General features: G+C 39.6%; 1 protein-coding gene across 6 annotated transcripts in view; it reads right to left on the bottom strand.

The window, feature by feature from the left end:
• Positions 1 to 817: 817 nt before the first annotated feature.
• LOC108969208 (LIM and SH3 domain protein Lasp) overlaps positions 818 to 25,343 on the bottom strand; it is a 54,630-nt gene continuing 30,104 nt past the window's right edge. Inside the window, exons 2-8 of one of the 6 annotated variants that reach the window (XM_018933746.1) lie at positions 20,846 to 20,940; positions 5,702 to 5,834; positions 5,253 to 5,388; positions 2,521 to 3,924; positions 1,949 to 2,226; positions 977 to 1,198; positions 818 to 912 (exon numbers count right to left, since the gene is read on the bottom strand). In XM_018933746.1, the coding sequence (XP_018789291.1) occupies positions 1,019 to 1,198; positions 1,949 to 2,226; positions 2,521 to 3,924; positions 5,253 to 5,388; positions 5,702 to 5,834; positions 20,846 to 20,940 (2,226 nt within the window). In that variant the 3' untranslated portion in view covers positions 818 to 912; positions 977 to 1,018. Of the gene's footprint in view, positions 1,199 to 1,948; positions 2,227 to 2,520; positions 3,925 to 5,252; positions 5,389 to 5,701; positions 5,835 to 20,845; positions 20,941 to 25,343 lie in introns of all 6 variants that reach the window. The other 5 variants (XM_018933745.1, XM_018933747.1, XM_018933748.1 and 2 more) reach the window with 5 other exon arrangements.

Genomic DNA, 25,343 nt, shown 5'->3' with positions numbered 1-25,343 from the left:
ATTCAGCCATAAGCATATAAAGTGCTCGTAATCTTTCTATTAATTTCGCTTTTAACTCTTTTTTTCCATTCGGTTTGTGATTTTTATTGAAACATTTTTATTATTTCTTTACTAATTAAATTTAATTACATTGTATGCCAGTGTTTATTGTATTTTGTTTGTGTATATACGTACTATATAAATTTTATATAATATATGCATGTATGTATATTTATAATATATGTAAACGTTTATATCTAAGTTGTGATATAACAAACATTATCATCTCTACAAATTCCTTTCAATTCAAAATGGTTGTGTTAATGAGTTTTTGTTTGTGGTTTTTTTTATTTTTTATTTTTTTTTGTTTTTAATAAAAGTGTTTAATTTAGTTTATGTTTTTTGCTTTCCTTTATCATGTTGTTTGTTTTTAACAACAATAATTGCGGCGTAGTGGCGACGCTTTGCATTTGCATTTATCTCACTACTCTCACATCAAACGTCTGCTTTAACTCCCGGAGCATTAGGAGCATTTAATTAATTATTGAATAAGTTCGGCCGAATGCAGCCTAGGGACCGACACAATGCACTTTCGCTGTTCGAAAGTGGAGCAATCCAAATTGTGCAACACAATACATGCATACACACACATGTATATACGTATGTATGTAGTGGGTGCAAGTGAAATTCGTTTGGTGATATGGAAATCGATTGGAAATCAAAAGACATGATTGAAATAATAATAGAAATCAGTCTCGACTTGTGGCTGATTGCTTGGCTTTTGTGGATTAGTGGATTTCATGTCCCTAGGGCTGTGTGGCTCATGATAATGATTATGATGGTTGTGGTGGTGGTGGTGATTGTGGCTGTGGTAGTTATCATCATCATCGAAATTCTTCAAATGATCGGCATCATAATCATTATTGCTATCAGCTATAAATATGTTAATGAAGAATATTAAGACGACTACCAAATAAAGGATACAAATTAGTATTACAACAAATTGATGATGACAACAACAATAATATAACATTCCCTATTATATAACAGCTTGTTCCACATAGTTGGCGGGCAGCATTCCGGTCTTGCCAGTACGTTCGACGCGGCCGGTCATCCAACCGGAATCGGCTGACTCCACCTCAAAGATAACGTCGCCTTCGCGGAAGCTCACTTCATCGGTGTCCTGGGCCTCATAATCGTACAGTGCACGATACACACGCTGGCAAGAGAAAACATAAAAAAACAATATTATTTATTTGGAAAAAAATTTTATAGTTTTTAGTTTCTAATAGATGAAAAAACTCTACATGCGATTGAAAATATTGTAGGTTAGTTTTCAAGACGTTTGATAAAGTCTGTTTTATGAAAAACTGCTAAAAAAAATAGGTTTTTATTGGATGCCTAAAGTTCGATTTGACAATTTTCGTCAAAACTTAAAATTCAAGTGAGCTATTTTACAAGGTTTGGAGGCAACTTGTATCTATTTACTTTGAGAAAGCTACGTGGGGTTATTTGCTCACCTAAAATCACAAGCGTAAGCTTTTAGAATTGAAAAAATATTACGACGGGAAGATTTTAGAAGTTAGATCAATGTTTCCTTGGTAAGCGTGGCAGATAATTGAAAAATATTTATTAATTAAAAAGATTAAACTATTCAGATCTGAAATTGAATTATGGGAATTAGTTTAACACTTTCTAATTGCAAATTAAAGAATTTCATAGTTTTAAAAACTCTCCCTATCTCTAGGAAAAACTATTAACGAGCAAGAACAAGATTGAATGATAAAAATTCGACTACAGAGGAATCTTTATTTATAATACTTATGGGATTTGTTTAAAAAAAAAATTTTTTTTCGCTCTTAGCTAATATTTACAGTAAACCCTCAACGAATGCAGATATCTGAATTAACTAGTTTGGTACYTAGAATACACTGACTTGAAAATTAATTTCAGTCCGTTATAAACTTACCAGATTTGACTTCGATTGTTGTTGTTGCATCATTTGTTGATAATACTGTTGCTGTTGCTGCTGCTGCTGCTGGAGCGCCCGCTGTTGCTGCTGTTGATGTAATAATTGCTGTTGTTGATGTTGTTGTTGCTGTTGCTGCTGATGTTGTTGTTGTTGTTGCGACTGTTGCTGATGCAATTGGTGATGCGATGCCGTCTCACCGGCCAAGGAGCTATAAATGCCGTTGGCAGGGTCTATGTCAGCTATGGAGCCGATGCGCTTCGGATAGGCGTTGTTCACTATAGCGCAAAGAAATATGTAGAATTAATTAAAACCGCATTGCATTTAATATCGCAAGAATATTACTAGGCGACAACGAAAAGAACACAAGAAGCGCGCTTAGCGATAAACGGGACTCATGTTTAGGAATGACTATGAATCAATTCTGCTTAGGGCAGACGACAAACGCACAAATTCCCCATTTACTGTTTACAATATACTACCGTTATTATTTACAACCAAACCGGGCGTGTACTTTACATATTAAGTTCAATTCAAATGGTTAGACACGGCGGGCACTAGCCTACACTCACCCGAACCGCGGCTGTCCGAGCTGTAAATGAGCGTTGTACTGGGTCGGCCGGTGTTGGGCATGGGGCGTGGCCCATCGGTCAACGGATCGTAGTCGGCAATCTTTCCAATGCTATTCACCGCGCCGGCTGTTGCACTGCCGTTATTCACCAGGCCGCCGCTGCCAACACTTGGGTGACTGTGATTGCTGTTGCTGCCGCCAATGGCTGCGCCGGTGCTGACGGCGCCGTTGCTGTTGTGATGCGTCAGCCCGCCTGGTGCACCGCCCAACGATGTGCTTGACGAGAAGTGACTGTTGTAGTTGTTACTGGTGTAGATTTGCTGGGTCGCTTGCGGGCCACCGCCGTGCCCAGTGCCGGCGATGGCACCGTTGTTGGCGTTGGCGGCGCTGACCGCGTTGCTGTTGCTGTGATACGAGGCGGTCTTCTGCGGCTGCTGCTGCTGCTGTTGTTGTTGTTGATAACTCAAGTGGTTATTGTTGCTATTGTTGTTGCTGTTGGCCGTGGCGGCGCTCGTGTAGTTGTCATACTGGTCATAGGCGGCGCTGTTGGTCCCGCTGCCGAAGCCGCCCCCGCCGCCGCCGCTGGTCATATTCTCGTTGAGGTGCGCGGCTTGTGCGCCACCAGTTGGGTGATGCGAATTGTGCAGTATTGCCGAACGCAGTTGATTGTACGTGTTTGACGATTGTTGTTGTTGTTGTTGGTGCGGCTGGATTGGTTGATTTGCTGCCGCTGTTGGATACAAATGTGATGTTTGTTTAATGGGTTGTTGCTGTTGCTGTTGCAGCATTTGTTGTTGTTGCTGCTGTTGGTGGTGGTGTTGTTGCTGTTGCAACAGTTGCTGCTGTTGCTGGTGATATTGTTGGCGTAGCGCCTGTGGCTGCTGGTAATGTTGGTATTGTTCGTGTTGTTGGCCATGTTGTGCATGTTGTTGTAGGTGGTGGTGTGGATGGTGTTGGTAGTGTTGTTGTTGTTGTTGTTGTGATGCCTGCTGTTGTGCCTGATAATTTTGATGTTGTTGCTGTGCTGGCGGCGGCGCCTGATAGTGTGCATGTGTGTTCTGCTTGTGCAGCTGTGCTTGCTGTTGTTGTTGCTGTAGCTGTTGTGATTGCAGTGTTTGCTGTCTGTGATTGTGACTTTGAGTGTGCTGCTGCTGCAGTGCCTGCTGCTGGTGTTGTTGTTGTTGTTGTTGTTGTTGTTGTTGTTGGCTATTGTAAATGTGTGTACTGCCGCTGCTGGCCGCTGCCTGAGTGCTGGACACAATGACGGCCGTGTTGAGGGGCTGGTGCTGTATCGGTGGCGGTGGCAGTGTTGCGGCGGCCGCTGCAGCTGCTGCTATTGGTGGTGTGGGAGCATATTGTGAGAACTGTTCGGCAGCCAATGTTTCAGAGAAATACTCCGTTTCCTCTGAATTTTATTCGTGCATTTTTCACACAATTTTCAATTTGTTTTTGTGTTTGTTTTTGGATGCGGTTTGCAATGAGTGTGTTGATGAGGGTGCACAAGGTGGGTGGTTGTGTTCAAGTGCCGTCAATGAAGGGTTAATAATTGTCGCACAGGCAGTGATGATTGCACGAGTGTGTGTGTATGTATGTACAGTGTTCGCAATGTCGTTTGGCGCATTAAGTTGTTTGTGTATTTTGTGTGTGTTTTGTTTTTTCATTTTTTTTAGCCAGCACAAAATGAAAACGTAAACAGACAACACATGCACGATGTCACAGATGTAAAAATGAAACAAAAAAGCAAATAAAAAATGAACAAGTGTTTCGTAGTCGTATAACAATGCAATTTGTGTCTAGCACTCGTATAAATATGTATGTGGATGTATTGTTGTTGCATTATATGAGTTTTGATGCTTTATATGCAGTTAGAACAATATTACAGGTTCTATGAACCACAAGATACCTCAAGTGTTTGAAAATTTCTGCTTTGCCATGCAAATTAGGCCTTCAAGTTTATAAAATAAACTAATTAAATTAGCCGCAGTAAGATTAAACTACCAAAAAAATCTTAAAAATTTCTTTTATTCATTATAGCCACCATTTTCGTGCCAATAAATTACACTGTGCTACAAACTAAGCATGCATATCTGTATGTACATATCGTCATCTAAAATGCAAAATAACGTAAAATCAGTTTTCATAAGTTTGCAGGCGAAGGAAATACGTTGCAATAGAAGTCAATAATATGGGAAACAATTTTGAGGATTGGTTATATATTGGTTATAAATTGGTTATATATTCCTTATATATTCGTTATAAAATGGTTATATATAGGTTATAAGTTCGTTACATATTGGTTATATATAGGTTATATCTGACAGCGGCAGCTGAAAATTTTATGCTACATATATGTAGAGAATCGGTAGCAATAACAAACTCAATTTTTTTGCATTTTAGGTGACGAAATATATTTCTGTATGCCGCAGAGCGCCATAACCATTTTACTAGATATAATTTGAACAACAATTCGAGTGTCTGGCTGATCAAAGATCAAATGCAATTAGCCTAGTCTACTGTTTTTAGTTTTAGTTCGATGGTCTAAACACAATGCGGCTGTTATGTATGGAATAATTAATGAAAATTAATGAGCTTAAATTCCTACACTAACGAGCATAATGTGAGCACATAAAATGAATCAGATTTAGGCGCAAAGCCGGGTGCACATTTTTCATAATTACAAATTAATATATAAGACATTGCTTGTTTACGGTAAATAGTGGAAGCATCACATACCTCGGACGTCGGCGATCTCAGCTGCCTCGCGCTGCTTCTCCATGGCTGCCTTCTTCTCCAAGTCGCCATGATACGCAATGTTCGAGATGATTTTTGTATTCTGCTTGATTCGCAATGTTTCGGGATCGTCGGCGACCTGTTGGCAATTTATAAATATACATAAATATGTGTGTAATAAATAAAAAATAAATTTTGGAAGTTATACAAACAATCAATTGGACTTTAATTGTGTGCGAATGTTTCGAAACACATTGAATTTTGCTCATTTCGGCAAACAAACATTTTTTCATTATTTATTATTCCAACTGTTTATGGAATTAGACTTAATAGTGCAATATGCTACCATGTAGCATAATTTAAGCGTTATATTTTTTTTTTTTAATAAAAACTCCATTTTAAAATTAGTTTTGTGCTACTATCGCAGCATTTTGTCTGTGAATTTCACTGACCTGTGTAAATTTGCCTTTAGATTTTTCAAAGTCTTCGTGATACTTCACATTGGATTGGATTTTTGTGTTCTCTGCTATTCGCTTCAGTTCGGGTGTGTCCGCGATGACGGTTGCTTTGGCCTTTGGAATGTGCCTGCAATAAAGGTAATATCTAATTAATCAGTGAGAGAGAAAACATTACCGAACAAAAATATAAAAATCTGAGACCATTAGGAATATTATCTTAGATAACGTATATGATAAATGTTTCCATATCCTGCTAAGTTGGGTGACTTAAAACCCCCATTCTTTCTTTATAATTTAAGGGCCTGTTTTTGGAAATTTTTTTTCATAGACAATAACATAGACAATATTTTTTTTATTCTACAATAGAACTTTTTTCACATACATGAGTATATCGTGGAGTGTATAAACTAATTTTTTCGGAATTTTTTGATGACATCTTTCGGAAAAATAGCTGAGTGAATGAGATATGTTTTTTCACTGGCGGATACGATTTCTCATCTTTTGATCATCTAATACACAAAAACCCAATTTATTCTCAAAAAGTACGTGAATGGTTATCGTCCCTATTAGAATCATGAAAAAATGTTGATAAACAAAAAAAGCAAATAACTTTTTTTTTCTTAATTTGTTTGCCACGAAGTTTGTAGCACCCAGAAGGAAGCGTCGGAGACCTTATAAAGTAGATATATAAATGGTCAGTATGTTGAGCTGAGTCGATTTAGCCATGTCAGTCTGTCTGTCTGTCTGTATATATTCGAACAAGTCCCTCAGTTTTTAAGATCTCCTTTTGATTTTTGTAAACGTCATTTTCTCTTCAAGAAGCTGCTCATTTGTCGCAACCGCCGATATCGGGCCGCTATAACATATAGCTGCCATACATACTGAACGATCGGAATCAAGGGCTTGTATGGAAAACTTTCGCATTTGACTTGGTAACTGCACGAAATTTGGCATGGGTTACTGTTTAAGGTAATAAAATAATTTCCGAAAAAATTGTTCGGATCGGATTACTATAGCATTTAGCTCCCATACAAACTGAACACATATTTACTAAAAGAAATGCAACTGTGAAGGGTATATTAGCTTCGGTGCGGTACGTTTTTTCTAGTTTTATATAAATTTTGTTATAGCATTGTCAATAAATTATAAAAAATTATGAATCTAGTAGTAGTTGTCTAAAAAGAAATTAATCAAATCCGTTGAGTAGTTCGACCGAAATCATGTCCGCCAGTTTAAAGAGAGTTTTGGGAAAAACGCGTTTAAAGTGCCAGTGCCAGGTGTGCACTCCGAGCGCTCCGCACGTCGAGCGTTATTATTTTTGGGCCTTTTTCGAAACCCTCCAATGGTAAAGTGGGTTTCTACATAAATTCCAAGGGTATAAGGGAACAGAAAATGCAAAAAAAATTTTTTTTTTTTGAAAAAAGATTACCCTACTGACCCCTTCAGGAATATATTTATGGTTTTGGAACAATCTTAATCCTAAAATGAGGCATCAAAAACTATTATACCAACAAACTTTTTATCTCAAACCTGCTTCCAATGAGGTTGCCCCATAGTGATACTTCAATAGTAAAGTTTGTCACAGTAACCCGATTTTTAGAAGAATGGAAAGAACGATCAAGTAATACGAAAACGTAGTATCAAACATTTTACAACATTGGACACTTGATACCAGGGAGTATTATAAATCCATAATTAATTTGCTCTTCTTAGTCTGATCAAACAACTGTATATATGTATATATGTATGTATGTACATTGTATGTACAAGTGTATTTCCCGCTAACAGGTGTTTGCATAACCAGTTCCACCGGACAATTAAGAATTAATGAAATCTTATCTCGGCGATAACAAATAATAGAAAAACAACACAATTAATAAACGGAGTAAACAAATACCGCTCTAAACACATACAAACACAACGCACACGCACACAAAACCACCAACTAATCATCACCAAAGCTTTCACAGGCGAGCGCGAAACAATTAATGCAACTTGTTGTGAGTGTCACCCTCAACCGAATCGATAGATCGTAAAATTTTGTAATAAACAATACAAAAACAACAAAAAACTTCGTTGCTGACGTTTAGACGTCAATCAGTGAGAGCGACTGGGAAAGGGAGAGATGAAAGCATGAAAAAGCGATCATTCTGCGGTAAACGCGATACGAGCGCCACATCAACCGTTACAAAAACGACAACAACAAATTGGTGGTTAACCCATTATTGCGATAATTGGTGGCGGCAATGAGGTGTTAACGATGTTGACGCATTCGGAAAATAATTGAGAGCTTTTGCATTTCACTCTTTTTGCTTCATTCATAAAGCAGAGCCTGATAAGATATGATGATATATTGAGTGCAATTGACTTTTACATATATAACACTTTTTAACTGGACTGTGGATAAAACTGCAGTTGCTTATTTTCGAAGTATGGTATGGTATGATGCTCCATTAAGAGTGTTAGGAGAGTAATATATGAGAAGAGTACCAAGTGTAACAGCTGATCCAAGTAGAGGTATTTCTTGTCATGTTATTCTTGTTCAGTGTTGTTTGGCATTTTACCAAGGAAATACTTACGCTGGAACAACGTTTATAAATCGCTCAACTTTCTGACGAAAATTCACGTTCTATAAAGAATGTGTTTCGCGCGCTTCGCTCAACTTATAGTCAACATAATAGGCCTACTGAGAGTACCATTCACAGCACCATTACTCATCTTTGGACCCAGCATTCGGTATTAGATAATATTCGACCGAATAGATGACGTATAGCACGCAGTGAAGAAAATACAGTAGCCATAGTTGAAAGTGTAAACCAAGACATTAGATTGGGTGAAATGTTCCAAGAAGATCCAACGTTTTCGAGTCAAATTTTAATCGGCGATCAAGCTCATTTATGGTAGGTATGGAAACAGGCAAAATTTCCGCATATGGGACGAAGAGAAACCTGAAGAGATACAAGAGCTGCCATTCCATCTAGAAAAAAAATTCCAAGTTGCAGTTCTTTCGGAAGTGTAATCTTACATAGTTTTTAGTGACTTCCGTATCTCCTGTACTGGTTCGGAAGCCACACCGACGTAACTTTGTGGGTAGGTTAAGAAACCTTTCTATGACATCTGTTGGCGTGGTTCTTAATGTCCATGTAGACCCTGACATCTTCTACATGAATATAGGACGACATATGTCTACATAGTGTTTTTCAAAATTCTTCAAAGGTAATTGGTATGCTCAACCCCGTTAAGGCTCGGGGGATTACATGGCGGGTTTTTGTACCTTCGTTGTATGGATTACCATATCTGTCTTAACGCCACTTACCACTAAGATGGCCGAGGAGCCCATCGGTGTATGACTCTCGTGGCGTTGTTTATTACGTTACTTACTGTGTGTAGAAACTTCGCCGTCTCTGCATAAGCTATCAGTTTAGGTGCTTAAGCAGATAAGATAAGTCCGCATACGTAGTGGCCATAAGCCGCAACTTCTGTTCCAACACTTAATGCTTTTCGCTAAGTTTTAGCCATGGAAGAAATAATACCTCTTATTTACCAATTACTAGACATAAATTCCTACAAAGGAGGAAACCTCCGTAAAAGACACAGAAGTCTGTCACGCTTTGTTGTCGCCATCGTTTTCTATGTAAACAAACTCTTTTATTACGAAATGCCTCAATTGCTCCGTCGGATGACCGCGTTGCGAAGGAATGTGCGGCATAAGACCTCGTGGCACTGCCACAACGGATGGTCTTATGCTCGTTACACTTGCGGCTTCCTTACTTGTTAATGGGCTAAATGCTTCAAAAGCAATTAAAGGAAAATCGATATGTTGTACAGTTCCACATTCATGTGAGTGTGTGTGTGAGTGTGTGTGTGTGTGTGTGCGAGCATTGCAAAGTGCATTGTTCGCGGCTGTTGTCTGCGGCGTTGCGTATTTCCTTTGGTCCTCGCTTAATGTGACCAGAAAACAACTTCAAAATGCAGCACGGTTCAATGAACTCCACGCGAAAGGACACGACGAAACGAGTGGCGGAAGCAGAAATTCGCTAAAGACAATAATTCCAGTAATTTCGTTTCGATTTTCACTCGTGAGGTGAGCAGCGGCGGAGGGAGTTGTAAGACCGTTGGCGCTGTCAATGATAAATTCGTAATCGAAAGCGCATAATTGTAAACAAAACGATTGAAGTTGGCGTGCATCGAAGGGCCGCCATCAACAAGTCTTTGTGCAAGATACCCCTTCATAGGCGCCACTCATCCATATGTGCCCATCAATCAGTACTTACCAATAACGGTGCACGAAGGTAGTGCGCTGCTTGGGCAGCAAATCGGTGACAACGAGAGCCAAACACACAGACAAAGCACAAAAACAAAGTAAACGAACACACAAAGGCAAAACGAGAGCAAAATCTGGTGCTTTGGCACAGTGGCACAAGGCCGTTTGATGACCAACCCATCAAACACGCAAGCATACACACACACTCACGAAAACAACAAAAGCAATCGCTGCTGGTAACTTTTGAACTCGATACTCGTACGCGTGGCGAGGAGGCAGGAGGCCAACGTTTGGCACATGGAAGCCGGCAAACGCAACAGTGGTGACAGCAGCCAAGTGATGTGTGCACCAGTCGAGGCGAAAACAAAGCGAAGCAGAGCCAGCAAAGCGCGCCCGTAATCCGATGTGCCAATGTGTCCACAAATAAGCCATGCATGCGCCAGTTCCTAACCCACAAATCACACACGCTACTTAGAACCCCACCAACAGCTCGCGGCCCCAAGCGAGCCCCTGCCACGGCCCCATCGTCTCACCAGCGCCGTTTTTGTGGCGCGCTGTCACTCGCGGTAAAGACGCGCAGCTGTTGCCATAGGTCAACGAATCGTTGATGATTTAAGTGCTAACGGCAGCGGCGAAGCGGAAAAGGAAAACGAAACAATAACAACAGTGACAAGCTATACATTCGAGCGCTCAATAAAAAGACATAATGCATGATTTTATTGTTGTTGCTGCGTTGCATGTCCAATCGCGTATTCCCTGCTGCGTCGGCATGGTAAAAATAAGCAGATTATTAAGCGCGAGGATGCGTGTGCATTAGTGTGTGTGTGTGTGTGTGTGTGAGTGCTAGTGAGATAGCAAGGATTTAATTCGGTGGTTTTATGGGCTTTAAAGCGGCTTCGTAATAATTAATTGGCATAAAAACTAAAGAATTCGAAATATTTGCCATTAATTGCTTTTTGTTAAATATTTATGGTCCCATCTATTATTTGTACATTTGTAAGTTGTAGGGATAGTTAGTTTACCATATTTAGTCGTATATACTTGGTCAAAATCCAATTACTAATATATACAGTGCTGGCCTTATAATAAGTCACGATGTATTGAGAGCTACATGCATTCATGCATTTCACAGCTCCAAAAATTTAGCGTTTTCTCTCATTTATTATTCCATGAAATCTCTAGAATATAAAATTCTCACGTTGATCCGAGTAATAGTTTTGCAGATAAAGTCTTGAAAAGTTGAACACTCGAGTACAGCTTTATGGTCAACTCATAACTTTAAGCGCGTTTTTCTCGAAACTGCGATTTCAAAGTCGGTTGTCAAGATTTCTCGCAAACTACTCAACCGACGAGTTCTCTCATTTAGTTTCACAAAGAACTGAACTGAACAGTCTAAATGTGTTTCCTCCGCTTTGCTGAGGAATCAGCCATCTAACCTAACCTGACTCAATCGATTTTAATGAAATTTTACACAGGCCTGCGAGATATAATTGCCAGGATTTGACCAATGGATTTTTTTTTTTTTTTTTTTTTTTTTTTTTTTTTTTTTTTTTTTTTTTTTTTTTTTTTTTTTTTTTTTTTTTTTTTTTTTTTTGTTGAATTACAACTATTTGAAAACAAAAACACAAAAAAAAAAAAAAAACCAAACATTTTCTCCAAAATTTGCATATTTTTGCAAAAACCTTTAAGAAGTTCTGCTGTCAGCGAGGAGCCACCTTTTTCGGAGAATTTACCGGAAAAGGCCTCGTAATGACCGAGCTTTGAGTATTTTCTTTTGAAGATTTCATATTTTCATATGGATTAAAAATAGGTATAAAAATATTTCATGTAAACTCTTAACAGTCCAAATAGCTATATACTATAAATTTTAATACTATCGGTGGAATATTCAATATAACTGGAAGCCATCTTTAAGTAGCCATCATTTCAATTATCCTCGACCATATTTTGTATGCAATTGTCGAACTGCGGCCCCTAAGCTTTTATTATTTTTGAAATATTGTTTAATAATGAAGTCAAGTTGTTCTATTCTACCGTGTAAAACTCCAATTTTACTAAGTCTACACTGCCAGATATCGATTTGTGGGCTTAAGGGATCACGGATCTGGTTATTTATCGATCTTTGAGACTGTCGTACTGCTTCTGTTAGCCCCCTAGTTCAGACATAATGTCCTCATTCGGTTGTATTCGTACCGAGATCTCCCTCTTACAGGCTTTTCATGATGAGGGTCTGTTTGGTGATCGTACCAGTCTTGGTGCACGTTTAAAGGCGTCAGCATCGACAAAAAATCAACTAATGCTGCTAGGGCTTTGAGTGTCGTTGCTCATCATGCAGTCATGTACACTATTGTTATGTTTTCTTAATTCATTGTCCATTACTTATTTTTTTCTTCAGCAATATCGCAGTGGCACAGTCCACAACCTCAGCCAAATGACTGGAACAGGTTACTCTATTCGTCGCTGGACGGAGCAGTGTCCCCGTAAAAGTCCTGAGGCAACCAATGTGTCGCTGCACCGAAAGTTCAATACTACGACCGCCGATTGGCACAGGAAACGCAGTCCTCAATACCGGGACAGACGCCGACACAATCGCAACGGGGGATAAAATTCTTTCAGTCAATAAAAACCAAATTTTTTTAAAATTATTTTTTAATTTTTGACAGTAATTTGTCATTTGACCCACTCACAATGGTAAATCTGGTCAAAAATCGAATTACATAGAGTTGACTAAGGCCTAACTAAGGAAGTTTTAGGTTTAAAAACTAAAAACTTATCGTAACTGTGAAAAAGTTTTCTAGTGAGCATTTCTCTTGAAATGAATGAGTAGCTAAGTGTGAGGATCCATAAATTGACGGACAGACATATTTGATCGTCAACTGAGTACACGCTTGTGACAGCTTATAATCAATTGGCACTGCGGCCGCTGCTGACCATTTGGGCTGTGAGCAAGGGAAATGGACAACTGAACGGAAACCAACACGCCCGTCAAATTGCACTCAGCATAAAAGCTCTCCACACAGCTCATATATGCAATTACATGTATTTGCATTTGTGTGTGTGTGTATGTGTGTGCAAAACTGCACTTACTTTCCTTGTAATTGGCGGTTGACTTTCCAATGCGCAATTCATCCACAACATCTGAGATCATAACCTCACTGTAGATGTATTCACATGCACTCTAAATATGGCAGTGATGAATGAGCGACACTCCTCGCACCCGCAAACCCGCTCCACAGCTCGAAGTCGGCATCAACGTCGGTTCTGGCGTCACAGGTCGGGCGCTGGCGCAGCGGCTGCGAAAGTCGACTGCACAGAAGGTGAGGCGGCCGGCAGTGTTGCCAGAGTGATTTTTTATGTCGGCGCACTCAATACAAATATATTGCACAAATAAGTGTCGGCAGCAACATAAAAAATTTAACAATTTAGGTAATTGAAACGATTTTTGTTTTTGTTGGTTTTTTTTTTTAATTTCTATTTACTCAACTGCGAATTTATTTTATTTTTATTTTGTTGTTTGCGGTAGCGCTGCCGATGTGTGTCACTGGATGAGATCACTTCGACTGGTTGGCAAAGGTCTGGCGAAGAGCAGTGAAAGTAAAAGCGTTACCGTTACCAATAGCCATTTGTATGTGAGTGCACATGTGTGTATCGAATGGGTAATGGTATAACGGTGATAAGCATGCACCTTTGCTCGTAAGCACATGTCGAATTTTTTTCGATTTGGAGGCTACGTGTGCAACCACGTGCTATGAGAATTTGGATGATTTTCAAATTTTTTAGCTGGCTGCATTTGCAGCCTCGTTGTTTGTTCGGTTGCGTTGTCCCGCTTGCACTGTGTGCCACTTTCAATTTTTTATTATTAATGGTTGTTCGCCAATATGGATTATGGAGGAGAGACTGGTGCCAAGTGCCGTGCCATTCGTCACCGTTTTTATCCACATTTGGGTTAATGCTCATGCGGGGTTCTCTTATGAAAAAGTGGTTTCGGCAAATATTTGGGTGACTGCGTTTTGCGGTTTCCATAAGTTGAGTGAAAATATGCAGTTATCTAATTTTACTGCATTCAAATATGAATTTTATAAACCGCTTTGGGTAAGAAAAATCTAAGTGGAATATAAAAAACTTTCTAACATAATCTAATGCAAATAGTGAGAACCAGATTGTAAAAGCTGCAAAAACGACAACTTTTTCGAATATGGCGTTTAAATTATCTGAATTTTATAAAATTTCAGTCAGCTTAGGAAGGGTGCTGAAGTGTCCCAAGAAACTTCGGCGGCGTTCACAGCAACTTGGCCTGACGTATGGAACGACTTGGCACATTTTACGTTGAGATCTTAAATTGAAAACGAACAAACTACAGCTTGTGCAAGAACTGAAGTCGCTCGAGCTTCCCAAGCGACATCGATTCGCTCTTGATAAGTTCCAAGCCGATCCCACGTTTTCGAGGCAAAATTTGCTCCAAATCTGGCTCGATGGGTATCTAAACAACCGAAATTGCCCCATTTGGAACGAACACCAATCTGAAGAGATTCAAGAGCTGCCATTTCTTGCAGAAAAAGAACGGTTTGGTGAGGTTTGGAGGTTCGGGACGGTGGAATCATCGGTTCACATTTCGTTGTTGTTGTTGTTGTTGTAACGGCAGAATTCTGCCGAGTTGACAGTCCTTGGCCGGATAAAAATCCGGATCCGTTCCGGTTTTCGTAGACCCGACTGTCGTGGGAACGGGTTCACATTTCGTCAAAAATGCTGGTGAGTAACCGTCAATGGCGACCGCTATCGCGGAATGATAAGCGACTATTTGATGCCTGAAATTGATGCTCGTGATCCCGACGACATTTGACAAGACAGCGCCACTTTCCACACATCGCATTAATCAATAGATTTATTGAGAGAGCACTTCGGTGAGCAGACAACTGCACGTTTTGCGCCAGTCGATTGACGACCAAGGTCCTTTCCTTTGAGAATGTGTAAAGTCTAAAGTCTATGCGGACAATCCTTCTTCGATTCAGGACTTAGAGCAAAACATTTCGCGTGTCATTTATCAATTACCAGTCGAATGCAACGGATGGACCATCTGAGACGTAGCCGCGGCCATCATTCGAAAGAGATAATCTTCACAAAATAAATGCCAAAGAATATTATATCGAATGATAATGTTCATTCCTCATTAAATTTGAAACTTCTCTGTTTTTTCTTTAAAAAAGTAGGGAAGCTCGAAATGGATTAACCTTTATATCAACGACTAAGGATTCTCTATAGACCAATTCTATAAAAGAGAAGTAAAAGTAGCCTGGTCTCTAGCATTATTAAAGATTGTTTATTATTAAGTAAATCAGAGAAACCCATAAAGCTCCATCAGTTGTTCTAGAGCTTTAGTGAGAGTTCTGAGGCTGGCATTAGATAAGCACCTATGACACCTATTCATCTTCGATAATGCTCTAGTGCATTTTTGACACCGCTTTTGGTGTAACGTACAGTTTAATAATTATTCCCGCCGATTTCCCTCATCGATCAAGATATTTTGCATTTTCGAGTAAGAGTGTCCACAGCAATTACATTGATTGCATTTCAAGTCCTAATAATGTATATTTTTAATCACAGCAAACTTTCTCTGACAACACAACCGTCCGTGGCAAATAGCAGATAATTATGGAGCAAGTGGTGAGGGAAATTGTAACGGCATTCGCAGTTCATTGCGCCAGTTGAAGAGTGAAGGGTTCAAATGCTTTTAATTTGTTGCAGGATTAACGGAGCATTTAGCAACAATTAAAATACCGCCAACGGGCATATTGGGTCAACCTACTAGAATAATGCAGCGGCAGCGGTGAGCGATGACAGTTGGTTGCTTGGTTGGACAAAACTATGTCACAATTGGAAAGGCAGCATACTCGCAATGAAATTGTTGCAAACTCGATGCTTTCAACCGAACTAACGATGACAGGCACGTTGTTGTTGTTGTTATTGAGGTTGCTGCTATTGTTGTTACACTAGTACAGAGGCAGAGGCTATGGCATAATGAAAACAACTACAACAATTACTTAGTTTAGTCATTCTGCTCTCGATAAAYCGCTGAAAGGAAAAGTGGGCTGCCCGAACAAAAACGAACCAGCCAAACGGAGTAGTAAAAATACAAGCAAAAAGAAAATAGCAATAAAATATCAAATAACCCAACATAAGACACTCCATTCCACTCCGATATTAAAGAAAAGCAATGAATGCATGTGAATACGGAACATTCGCCGATTATTCCCTACAACCAGACATTCGYCATTTGCTCTTATTTATATTTAGTCAAAATAAATGTGTACATGTGTCTCTGCAATCTATAACTGTAACAACTGTAACATGTCTTGCAACAGTAGCATTATTTCCATCTTCCACAGCTCTGTGCCCGTGGGTATTGTTGTCGGGTGGAGGCAAGTTGCCAAATAGCAAATGAATGACAGTAGTTTACTTGCTGTCCGTCCGTCCGTCCGCAGGAAGTGACTGTTGCCTCTGCGAAAAATCCATCCGTCTTTCAACCAAAGCATAAGCATTTGATTACATTTGGCTGGTGTGTAAGGAGCCTCGAGGATGCCATTTCCAATCTGCAGCAGTTGAAAGGAGCAGCAGACCGCCTTGGCAATACGCAAATTGGGAGGCAAAATGCTAAAATGCTGAAAAAAGCCAAACGCTGTCCTGCCATGTYATAAAAAGATCCAAATCAAATGTAGAAAAATCAAATTGGAATCGATGTGAATGATGGCACTCGCATACAGTTAAGAGAGCTGAAGCGGGTTAGGAAAAAAATATGAYAGGAACTAACTTCGACGTTCAAGTGCCAACACTTGGCGATGACAGTCATGCGAAAATTGTTAAAAACGACGGGGACGACGATGTGAGAAACTGATTGAATTTCGAGCTAACGAAGGTATTCCGTTCTAAAGTTGCTCTAGCTGATAAGGATAATCCATTCACTAAGGGCAGCGATGCATGACAACTGATAGCAGATAATAAAGAGCATGTCAATTTGCATATGTAAACATGTGTGCGTGTGTTTGTAAGTAGATACGTCTTCGTTTGCGTAGTTCCAATTGAATAAAATTACGAAAAATATTCAAATAATGACTATTTTTCAAATAAAAATGCCATTTTAATACCAAAAATAATGACATTTCCTATCTAATGCGTTCGAAGTTGACAAGTGACACGCAATTAATTTATTGGGTAGTAGTGTGCGAAAAAGATCAGGGTCCAAGCGTGGTGAAGCTCGACAAATGGTCGCAAAGCCAAGATTGACGTCTCGAAAGGTTATGCTGAGTATTTGGTGTGATTGGAAAGGAATCATCCACTATGAGCTGCTCCAGCCTGGTCAAACGATTGTTTATACATTTTACTGTCAGTAACTGATAAGATTAAAGCAAGCAATCGAAATTAACGGCCAGAATTGATCAACAGAAAGGGCTCCGTATTCCATCAGGACAACGCTAGACCACACACATCTTTGATGACTCGGCAAAAACTGGGAGAGCTTGGCTGGGAAGTTTTAATGCATCCACCACTTTGCACCATCGGACTACCATTTTGTTTCGGTCAACAAGAACTCCCTTAATGCAGTAAAGTTGGCTTCAGGAGAAGAAGAAAATGTCTTGTCGCAGTTTTTCGCCGATGGAATAATGTCTCTAGCGGAAAACCAAAATGGTTTTGGTTCAATAAAATTCATTTTAAAAATAAAAAATATATATATGTATATATATTTAAGTTTGATTAGAAGCACGAAAATAATTTGTCGAATACCGAATATTTCTTTGAAAGACCTTTGAAGAAGGGTTTCAGCGCAAATAACGCAAAGTAAACATATAAAAATAAGTTTGAGGTTATGACGACGCTGTACAAATTAAGAAATACTAAATTAGGAAAAACTTAGAACTTTCAAAATAAAACTGCAGTTTTAAAAGAATCTAGCCAACTGATTTATGGGATTCTATTGTAAATTTTTATGTTCGGAGACTATATTTTGGTACAAGATTTACTTTAGACCTTATACCAGCTAATTTCATTATTCTCTCTGTACCAGAATTTATTAAATTAGCCGCCTCCATTAGCAATGGTTTTACAGTCACCAGGACAAGCTTTTTGGAGATTAAAGATTCCCGACCCCACGAATTTTCAAAAGGGAGAAGCGGGATAAACGTTTACATTTGAGCATTTTCCCCTACTTCTCCTCACATCGACTTTTATGTATTTATGAAGCAACTATTAATTGCCCTAAGGGGAAATCTTCCAACAATTAACACTCGGCACATCAGCTCGTATGAGCAGTTAGATAAGTGAGCGTTCGCTTTTAATTAAATTCTCATAATACCTGAGCATACGCTCACACACACTCGTACACATACAAACATATACACACTAGTGATTTTCAACATTTCCCCCATTGACTTTGTTTTCACTCTGGCATTCAGCTGTCGCAAATCGTGCCACCACTGCATTTCCTCCTTCGGCATGACTAAAGAAGTTGCCAAGCGCACAACAATAAATATCTCAACAATTCCGGTATAAAATAACAGCAAGAACTAAAGTAAAAACATGAAAACAATTGCAACAAAGTAGGTGGGAGGTGTGCCGTTGGGATTTTGAGATTTCTGTCGTCATAGCTCCGTCATTTAGACGGGACAAGAGCGGCGTTGAGAGCGACAGCGAGAATTGGAACATCAGCAACAACAAAAGTGACAACACCGCAATGAGGTGTGACATTCTCAACAAAATGCCATTCACGCATACGCAACAACGACACACAACTTCCAAACACAATAAATAGGATTGTGGAGTTGTTTTTGTAGAACTTTTCATATGAAAACAAAACACAGTTGTGAATTCCGCAAACGGCAGAACCAGAGAAGGTTGATAGGCACAATTGCGTTGGCCGCGCGAGCCGGCATTTGTACAATAATGTTCCTTCACCTCTCTTCCAGTGTGTTTATGAAGAGGTACCCTTGCAATCGACAATTCTACCCCTCAGCGAGATAAGGATTTTATCATATGCATGTTTGAGGTGTACGAATATATAATTGCTTTAAACATGTACTTGTCAACACTTAGTCGGTTATAACGGGATTTTCAATAGGGATACTACAAAAGTAGAGCGATAGAGACAGCAAACGACGTCGTATTTTTTGCCGCTCTTTTGACACTCCTCTTCATTAAGGTTTGCCATTTTATCATGGAAAGATATACGATCCAACAATGAGTGGAAATTATTAAAATTTACTACCGAAAGTCGGAGTCAGTGGCCTCATTTTTAAGACCGATACGTTCAATTTATGGTCGTCATAATTGTTCTGTCAGATCAACAATTGCGCGTCTAGTGGAAAAATTTGAATCCATAGGCACAGTACAAAATGTTCCCGTGCCAGTGAGACAAAGAAGTGGCCGTAGTGTCGAGAATATTGCGCATCAATTGAGGAAGACCCAAATCAGTCTCTCACACGCCGTTCTCAAACGTTGGGCATCTCTGTGACGCTCTTGTGGCAAATTTTGCGGAAAGATCTTGGCCTACATCCTTACAAGATCAAATTCACGCAAGAACTGAAGTCGCTTGAACACCAGAATTGTCGTCTGTTTGTGAATTGGGGTGAGAAACAACTTGAAAATGATCTGTAGTTTCATCGAAAAATCATCTGCTGCGGTGAGGCTCATTTCTGGCGAATGGCTTCGTCAATAAGCAAAATATACGTTATTCRTCAGGCAGCAATCCACACGTACTCCATGAGTCACCATTGCATCCCGAAAAAATTACGGTTTGGTGCGGTTTATGAGGCGTACTTCTTCCGAGGATGGCACCACAAGCCACACAGCGAATGTCACAACCGATTCATTGAAAACCGAGTTTGGTGAACGTGTTATCTCACGAATTGGCCCAGTGAATTGGCCGCCTCGGTCGTGCGATTTGACGCCGTTAGACTATTTCCTGTGGGAAAGTCAAGTCAAGTCTAGGATCTATGCCAACAAGCCAGCAACGATTGATGAACTTCATACGAATATCGAACGTGAAATATTAGCATATTGGCCGATTTATGGGTGAAAAGCGTCGAAAATTGCGTTCAGCGTCTGGATTTATGCAACCGTGCCCGTGGTGACCATGCAAAAAAATTTGAGTTCCGCACAAAATGGCATCGAATGCACTTTCACAGGAATAAAGAAGTTTTTAGTGGCGCTCTTTTTGAAACACTCATTATTTAGTAAGAAAATGTCTGGAATTACGCGTTGAACGTGCTAATAAAATAACTTCAAATAATGCCTAGGGTTTCCTGAAGTAGTCAGTGTAAATGCTTTTATGACATTTTAGGGTCCTATTAAATTACCGGCCAGTGYGTCAAGTAGTTTTACTCAAAAGTGTTAAATAAACATGCGCATTAGGGTGGTACGGTTTTTTAGAATATTTTTTAAAATTATTATTCAAAAAAAAATATTTTCGTGGATCCCCTTGAAAAGTGTTTTCCTTCTTCTTCTTCTTGGGAAAGTTTACGAATCACAAAATCATCCGATTGCATTTTTTTATATTTTTTTTTTTCTGTCCGCACCCTAAACGCTTCCGCACTTGGCTTATCATCTCTTGCAACTGTGTCAATGGCAACGACGTGCTGTAAATGTATTTCATGCTCACGATTACGTAATTATCTACTCTTGTTTGCTTCATAAACTTTTTATCTTTGTGAAACTTAATTGTAGTGAGATATACATTATTTATTAAACGAAAAAAATGGTGGTRACATGCTTTAGAGTGGCATTTTCATTTCATTACTAGACATTACTGGACATTAGCGAGTAACGAGCTGTTAGATTTTGAATAGAATTTATGTACGGTATATATTACCGTTATGATTTGTACTTACGCTTCACAGTATGGCAGTTTGTTGAAGCCTTTGTATGTTTTCATATTCAATGCCATGCCACATTCTGTGCACTTGAAGCATGTCTTGTGCCATGTCTGAAAAAAATGCAGAAATTGCAATAAATKAATACACAGTTTAAAGAAAATTGGTAAATACTTAATTACAATTATAATTCGGACGTAAATATAAAACTGCAATTTATTCAGCAATAAAATACATAAAAGTAGAAAGTAATAAAAAACAGCTGAGCCAAGTAGAATGGACCCAGATTTACCCTCATCACACAGAAATAGAATARAATAGTTAATTTAGTGCAAATTATCAAGAAGTTTTATTGGACAAATTTAGTGTTTTTTCTTTGTCACCAATCTTTTACGTATACTATTGAAATTAACAGTTATTTGAGCAAATCTATAAACCGCTGCAAGAAGTGCATGTGAACATTATGAGYCAGAAAACTTGCTTACTCACCCTCGTACACACTACAAATACCACATGAGTCAGCAGTTTACACACACACACACGCATACTCACTAAAGTCGAGGTGTACGTTAGCAGCGGCTGGAWTGCAGRAAATCATAAACATTTTACAACGGAATACCTATGCGCAAATGGCTAACTGCGGAGTTTCACAACCGAGCGACGTGGCTGGCGCAAGCACACACAAAATAGAAGTCGTTCGGTGTAAATTTATGCAACCTAACACATGCACAACTRTATGCATACATACATACGAGCAAATGTAACTGTGTGTGCATGTGTTTAGGTAAATTCAAATGAGTTGAATGTAGGAATTTCCCCCGTGACTGACTAACTGCTGACAGCAACTAGTTATGATAGATTATTATTAAGCAAAATAGTTGATAAGAATATTTACAGCTACAATACCAATTGTATGTATACCCACAAGCTTGAAATTCCAAATCCAACCGTTAAATACTCTTTAGTGTCACACCATCACATTTGCTTCACACAAATTCAATTAGATTTTAATAATTTACACACGGTGCGTTGACGGTCACCTTAAAAGTTTTTCCCCACCATTGTGAAATGTACACAACTGTACAAATTATGAATATAAATGCCGCTTGAAACACAATCACACTTACATCGAAAATATTGTCGACAAGTTTCCACTACTAGGCCTTCAAAATCGTAATGCCATTCATAARCACATGCTTCTTGCAAGTGTAATTTGGTTCCAATTGGTCAGGTGGAAGGGACACCTTTTACACCTTGGTCGGATTCGACCTCTAGCGAGCTGTGTGCGTCTGGCACCCGGCCGCAGTCCGACTCCACACTGAACAGAATTTGCAATTATACCTGTCTTTTGGTTTAAACCACAGCCACCACGAGTCTCCCCAAAGAGCCAAAACCAATAAGCATATTAGAGCGARCTCCAAGTGCTAACTGCTCTCCGTGGTATCAGATTTAAATATGCGGTCAGACCTTGTAGTTGTTGCTGCTACCAGCTGGGCACACAACAAACTCAAATGTCTTTTCATTAAAAGGAAACTCTTTCAATAAATATGATATCAGTTCAAGCTGAATACCACCATATGAGGCAAAGTGTCATAAAAGARCGTTTAGAGCTCGCATTCGTCACAGGAAGTGTGCAGAATTAGCGAAGAAAGCTATGAATTACGTGGTAATGGTCTGTATCGCAGTTCTTCAACATTCCCAATGCAGTTTTCGGTAACTTGTCGTTTTTTGACTCTTGCTTGTGCTGCCAATGGCACTGCCAGTAACAAGTTCGCCTTTGAGCTGCAAACGTCGCACGATGTGGTCATTATCCAAAAGGCCTTTGAATCTGTCTATCAATAAGATTTCTATTGCTTTGGTTTTCAAAACACATACTTTTTCTGGAAGCAGCTAACTCAGTTCAAATCCATCCAATACTTCTCTATATACCGAGACCATGTAGTACTCTTCGCAAGTTCTCACGCAGCAATTTTCGAGTTTTATTTGTCGGCCGTAGATTCTTGCTTTTTCTTCGTCAACTTTCAGTTCTGCCGCAATTTTTTCGTGTCTGAATAAATGGATCGAAAATGTTCCTTAGCCTTTTGTCTTCGATTTCGGAACATTACAGGCAGCGTATCATATTTGATACCTTTGCCAGAACGATCGATTCTGCAATGAGTATCGGTGTTTGACTATATCTGACAAGACTATGCTGAAATTTCGAGGAAARCCAAATAACAGACGTAGTGATATTAAATTTTAGTCGCATCTTACGACAAGCATACCTTACCGCGGGCTACTTCTACCATTCGCATCAAWCATTTTTTGATTTTAAGTTGTACATATATAACTCTCCAAAAATAAGCACAATTTTCATTTTTTCAAAGCCTGTTTCCCATTTATTCGCAACGCTTTCGGAAATGTTACTTAGCTGCCTGTCCAAACACAGATATGTACATATAAATCCTGGATCGCTACAATTGTGTAGCTTCGACTGCCTTGGAACCACGCGTACTTTGCGTCTCTGAGTTCGCTGTGGGARATCAGCGCTGATTACTACCGTTATGCCGTTGCATATTGCGATTTTGCTAGTTAAATAGACTTTCGAACCAAATGAGGAATTTTCGACGGTCTTCTTTGCTGCGGCAGCCGCGCAACATAATTAAGCAGCAAACAAATGGAGTAAACACGAAGAAGAACCGCGAAAATGCAGATAAATTAAGGAATGAAAACACAAAAGAAATGATAAATAGCTTCATTAAGTAATGACCGCTACATCTGTACATCTTTAATTGCGAGTCAGCTAGCAWCGCCCCAAAACACGCACGCACACAMACACTAGACAATCCAGCTTATTAATGCGAGTAGCTTGGCGCGTACGCAGCTGCACGGAAATGCAATGCATTCAAATTAATTTGAYAACGGATGGACGCTGACGAGTASCAAACAGAAGCGCTGCATGCGCATATGTATGTGTATGTAGTAAATATTTACTTATGAATATACAGACGCATAGAAAACATTTACTTGCGGAAAATGTCACTTGGAGGCGCTTCTCCGTGGCTGCACGGACAACGGATGGGCTCAGCCCCTGTTTACGGCATTGCAGCGACATAACAAACTTTGACGGATGAACTGCATTTGCATGTGCTCGGCTACCGGCTACTGCTTACCGCATGTGTCCGTCAATCAYACGTTTAAGCGCTTATCCGCCGAAGTATTTTGCAGCAACAAAACGAAAAGTCCACATTTGTACATGGTGTTTGTATGTGCATGTGTGCGCAGAAGAGCAAAAACAAACATGCAAATAGGAGAAAAATAAATGCAATCCGAAGCCACCGCGAAAAAGCTCAAAGCAAAATTCAGCATCAGGGGCGAACATCGCTGCTCACTCATATATCACACACCTATGTATGTATGTATGTATGTAGTAAGTGTGTGTGCGGATGCCTAGTTGAAACGGAGCAAAGTGTACTGACGTATGTACCATTTCGCGGCGCGTGCAAACATACAACCGGGGTGTTGAGGTTGAAAATTACGCACCTTCCCGGTTGACCGCTCATCAGCATCTGACCGGCACGGCAGTGGCCCGCGCATGCACATACACACCTATACATTTACACGTATGAGTGCCATTACTTTTCGGGGTACGCCGCATCCATTCGCACGGGCATAATTTGCACGTCCGGCTGTTGGAAGCAAATATGGACAAAGAAGGGGGCGGCTGGGTGATACTGCGGTTGCGAGCGAAAACTTAAGCGCAGCAGGCCCTTTTACATCGATTGTGGTTTGTGCTTTTCATGTACAAGTTGGCAGCACTGCAGCAATGTTAGAGTCTTTAATATTCACATTAAAAGGAACACTAAGTTGTCTATTTTGAACTTAGTACTACTTAAGTCAACAGAAACTTTAAAGCTTAAGGAGGTATTCCAGTCTAGAAATAAAAGCTAATCGTTTTTATACTCTTGCAACCTTTTGCTACAGCGTATAATAGTTTTGTTCACTTAACGGTTGTGCGTGTCACCTAAAACCAACCGAGACAGATATAGAGTTRAATTCCGGTTGACGGCCTGTCTGTCTGTACGTCCGTTTGTCGATGCAGCCTGTAACTTGAGTAAAAATTAAGATACCTCGATGAAACTTGATATGTGGGTTCCTTAGTGCAAAGAAAAATTCGAGTTCGTAGTGGGACCGCTGCCACGCCCACAAAACACCATTAACCGAAAGCTTATAAAGTAAAGTAAACTCTAATTTAACACAGTAGCAGGGGCACCTGTGGACAAAATTTTTTACAAAGTGGGCGTGGAGGCGACCTCTAATAAGTTTAAGGTCCCTTAAACTACTTACACGACAGTAACCAAATTCGCCTAGCACAAATATTGTAAGAATTTCTACCGACACTGAGAAAATGGAGGAAATCGGGTTATAACCCCGCGCACTCCCCATATAACGGTACTGTTAAAAACTACTAAAAGCACGATAAATCAATAACTACACACATCTCGAGACTCGACCGGGATAAAATTTTGTACGAACA

Source organism: Bactrocera latifrons, unplaced genomic scaffold, assembly GCF_001853355.1.
Source record: "Bactrocera latifrons isolate USDA-ARS-PBARC rearing strain unplaced genomic scaffold, ASM185335v1 scaffold_243, whole genome shotgun sequence".
In the NCBI taxonomy this organism is placed as follows: Eukaryota; Metazoa; Arthropoda; class Insecta; order Diptera; family Tephritidae; genus Bactrocera; species Bactrocera latifrons.
The sequence above is the reverse complement of the archived record's forward strand: the minus strand, read 5'-3'. Positions and strand labels throughout refer to the sequence as shown.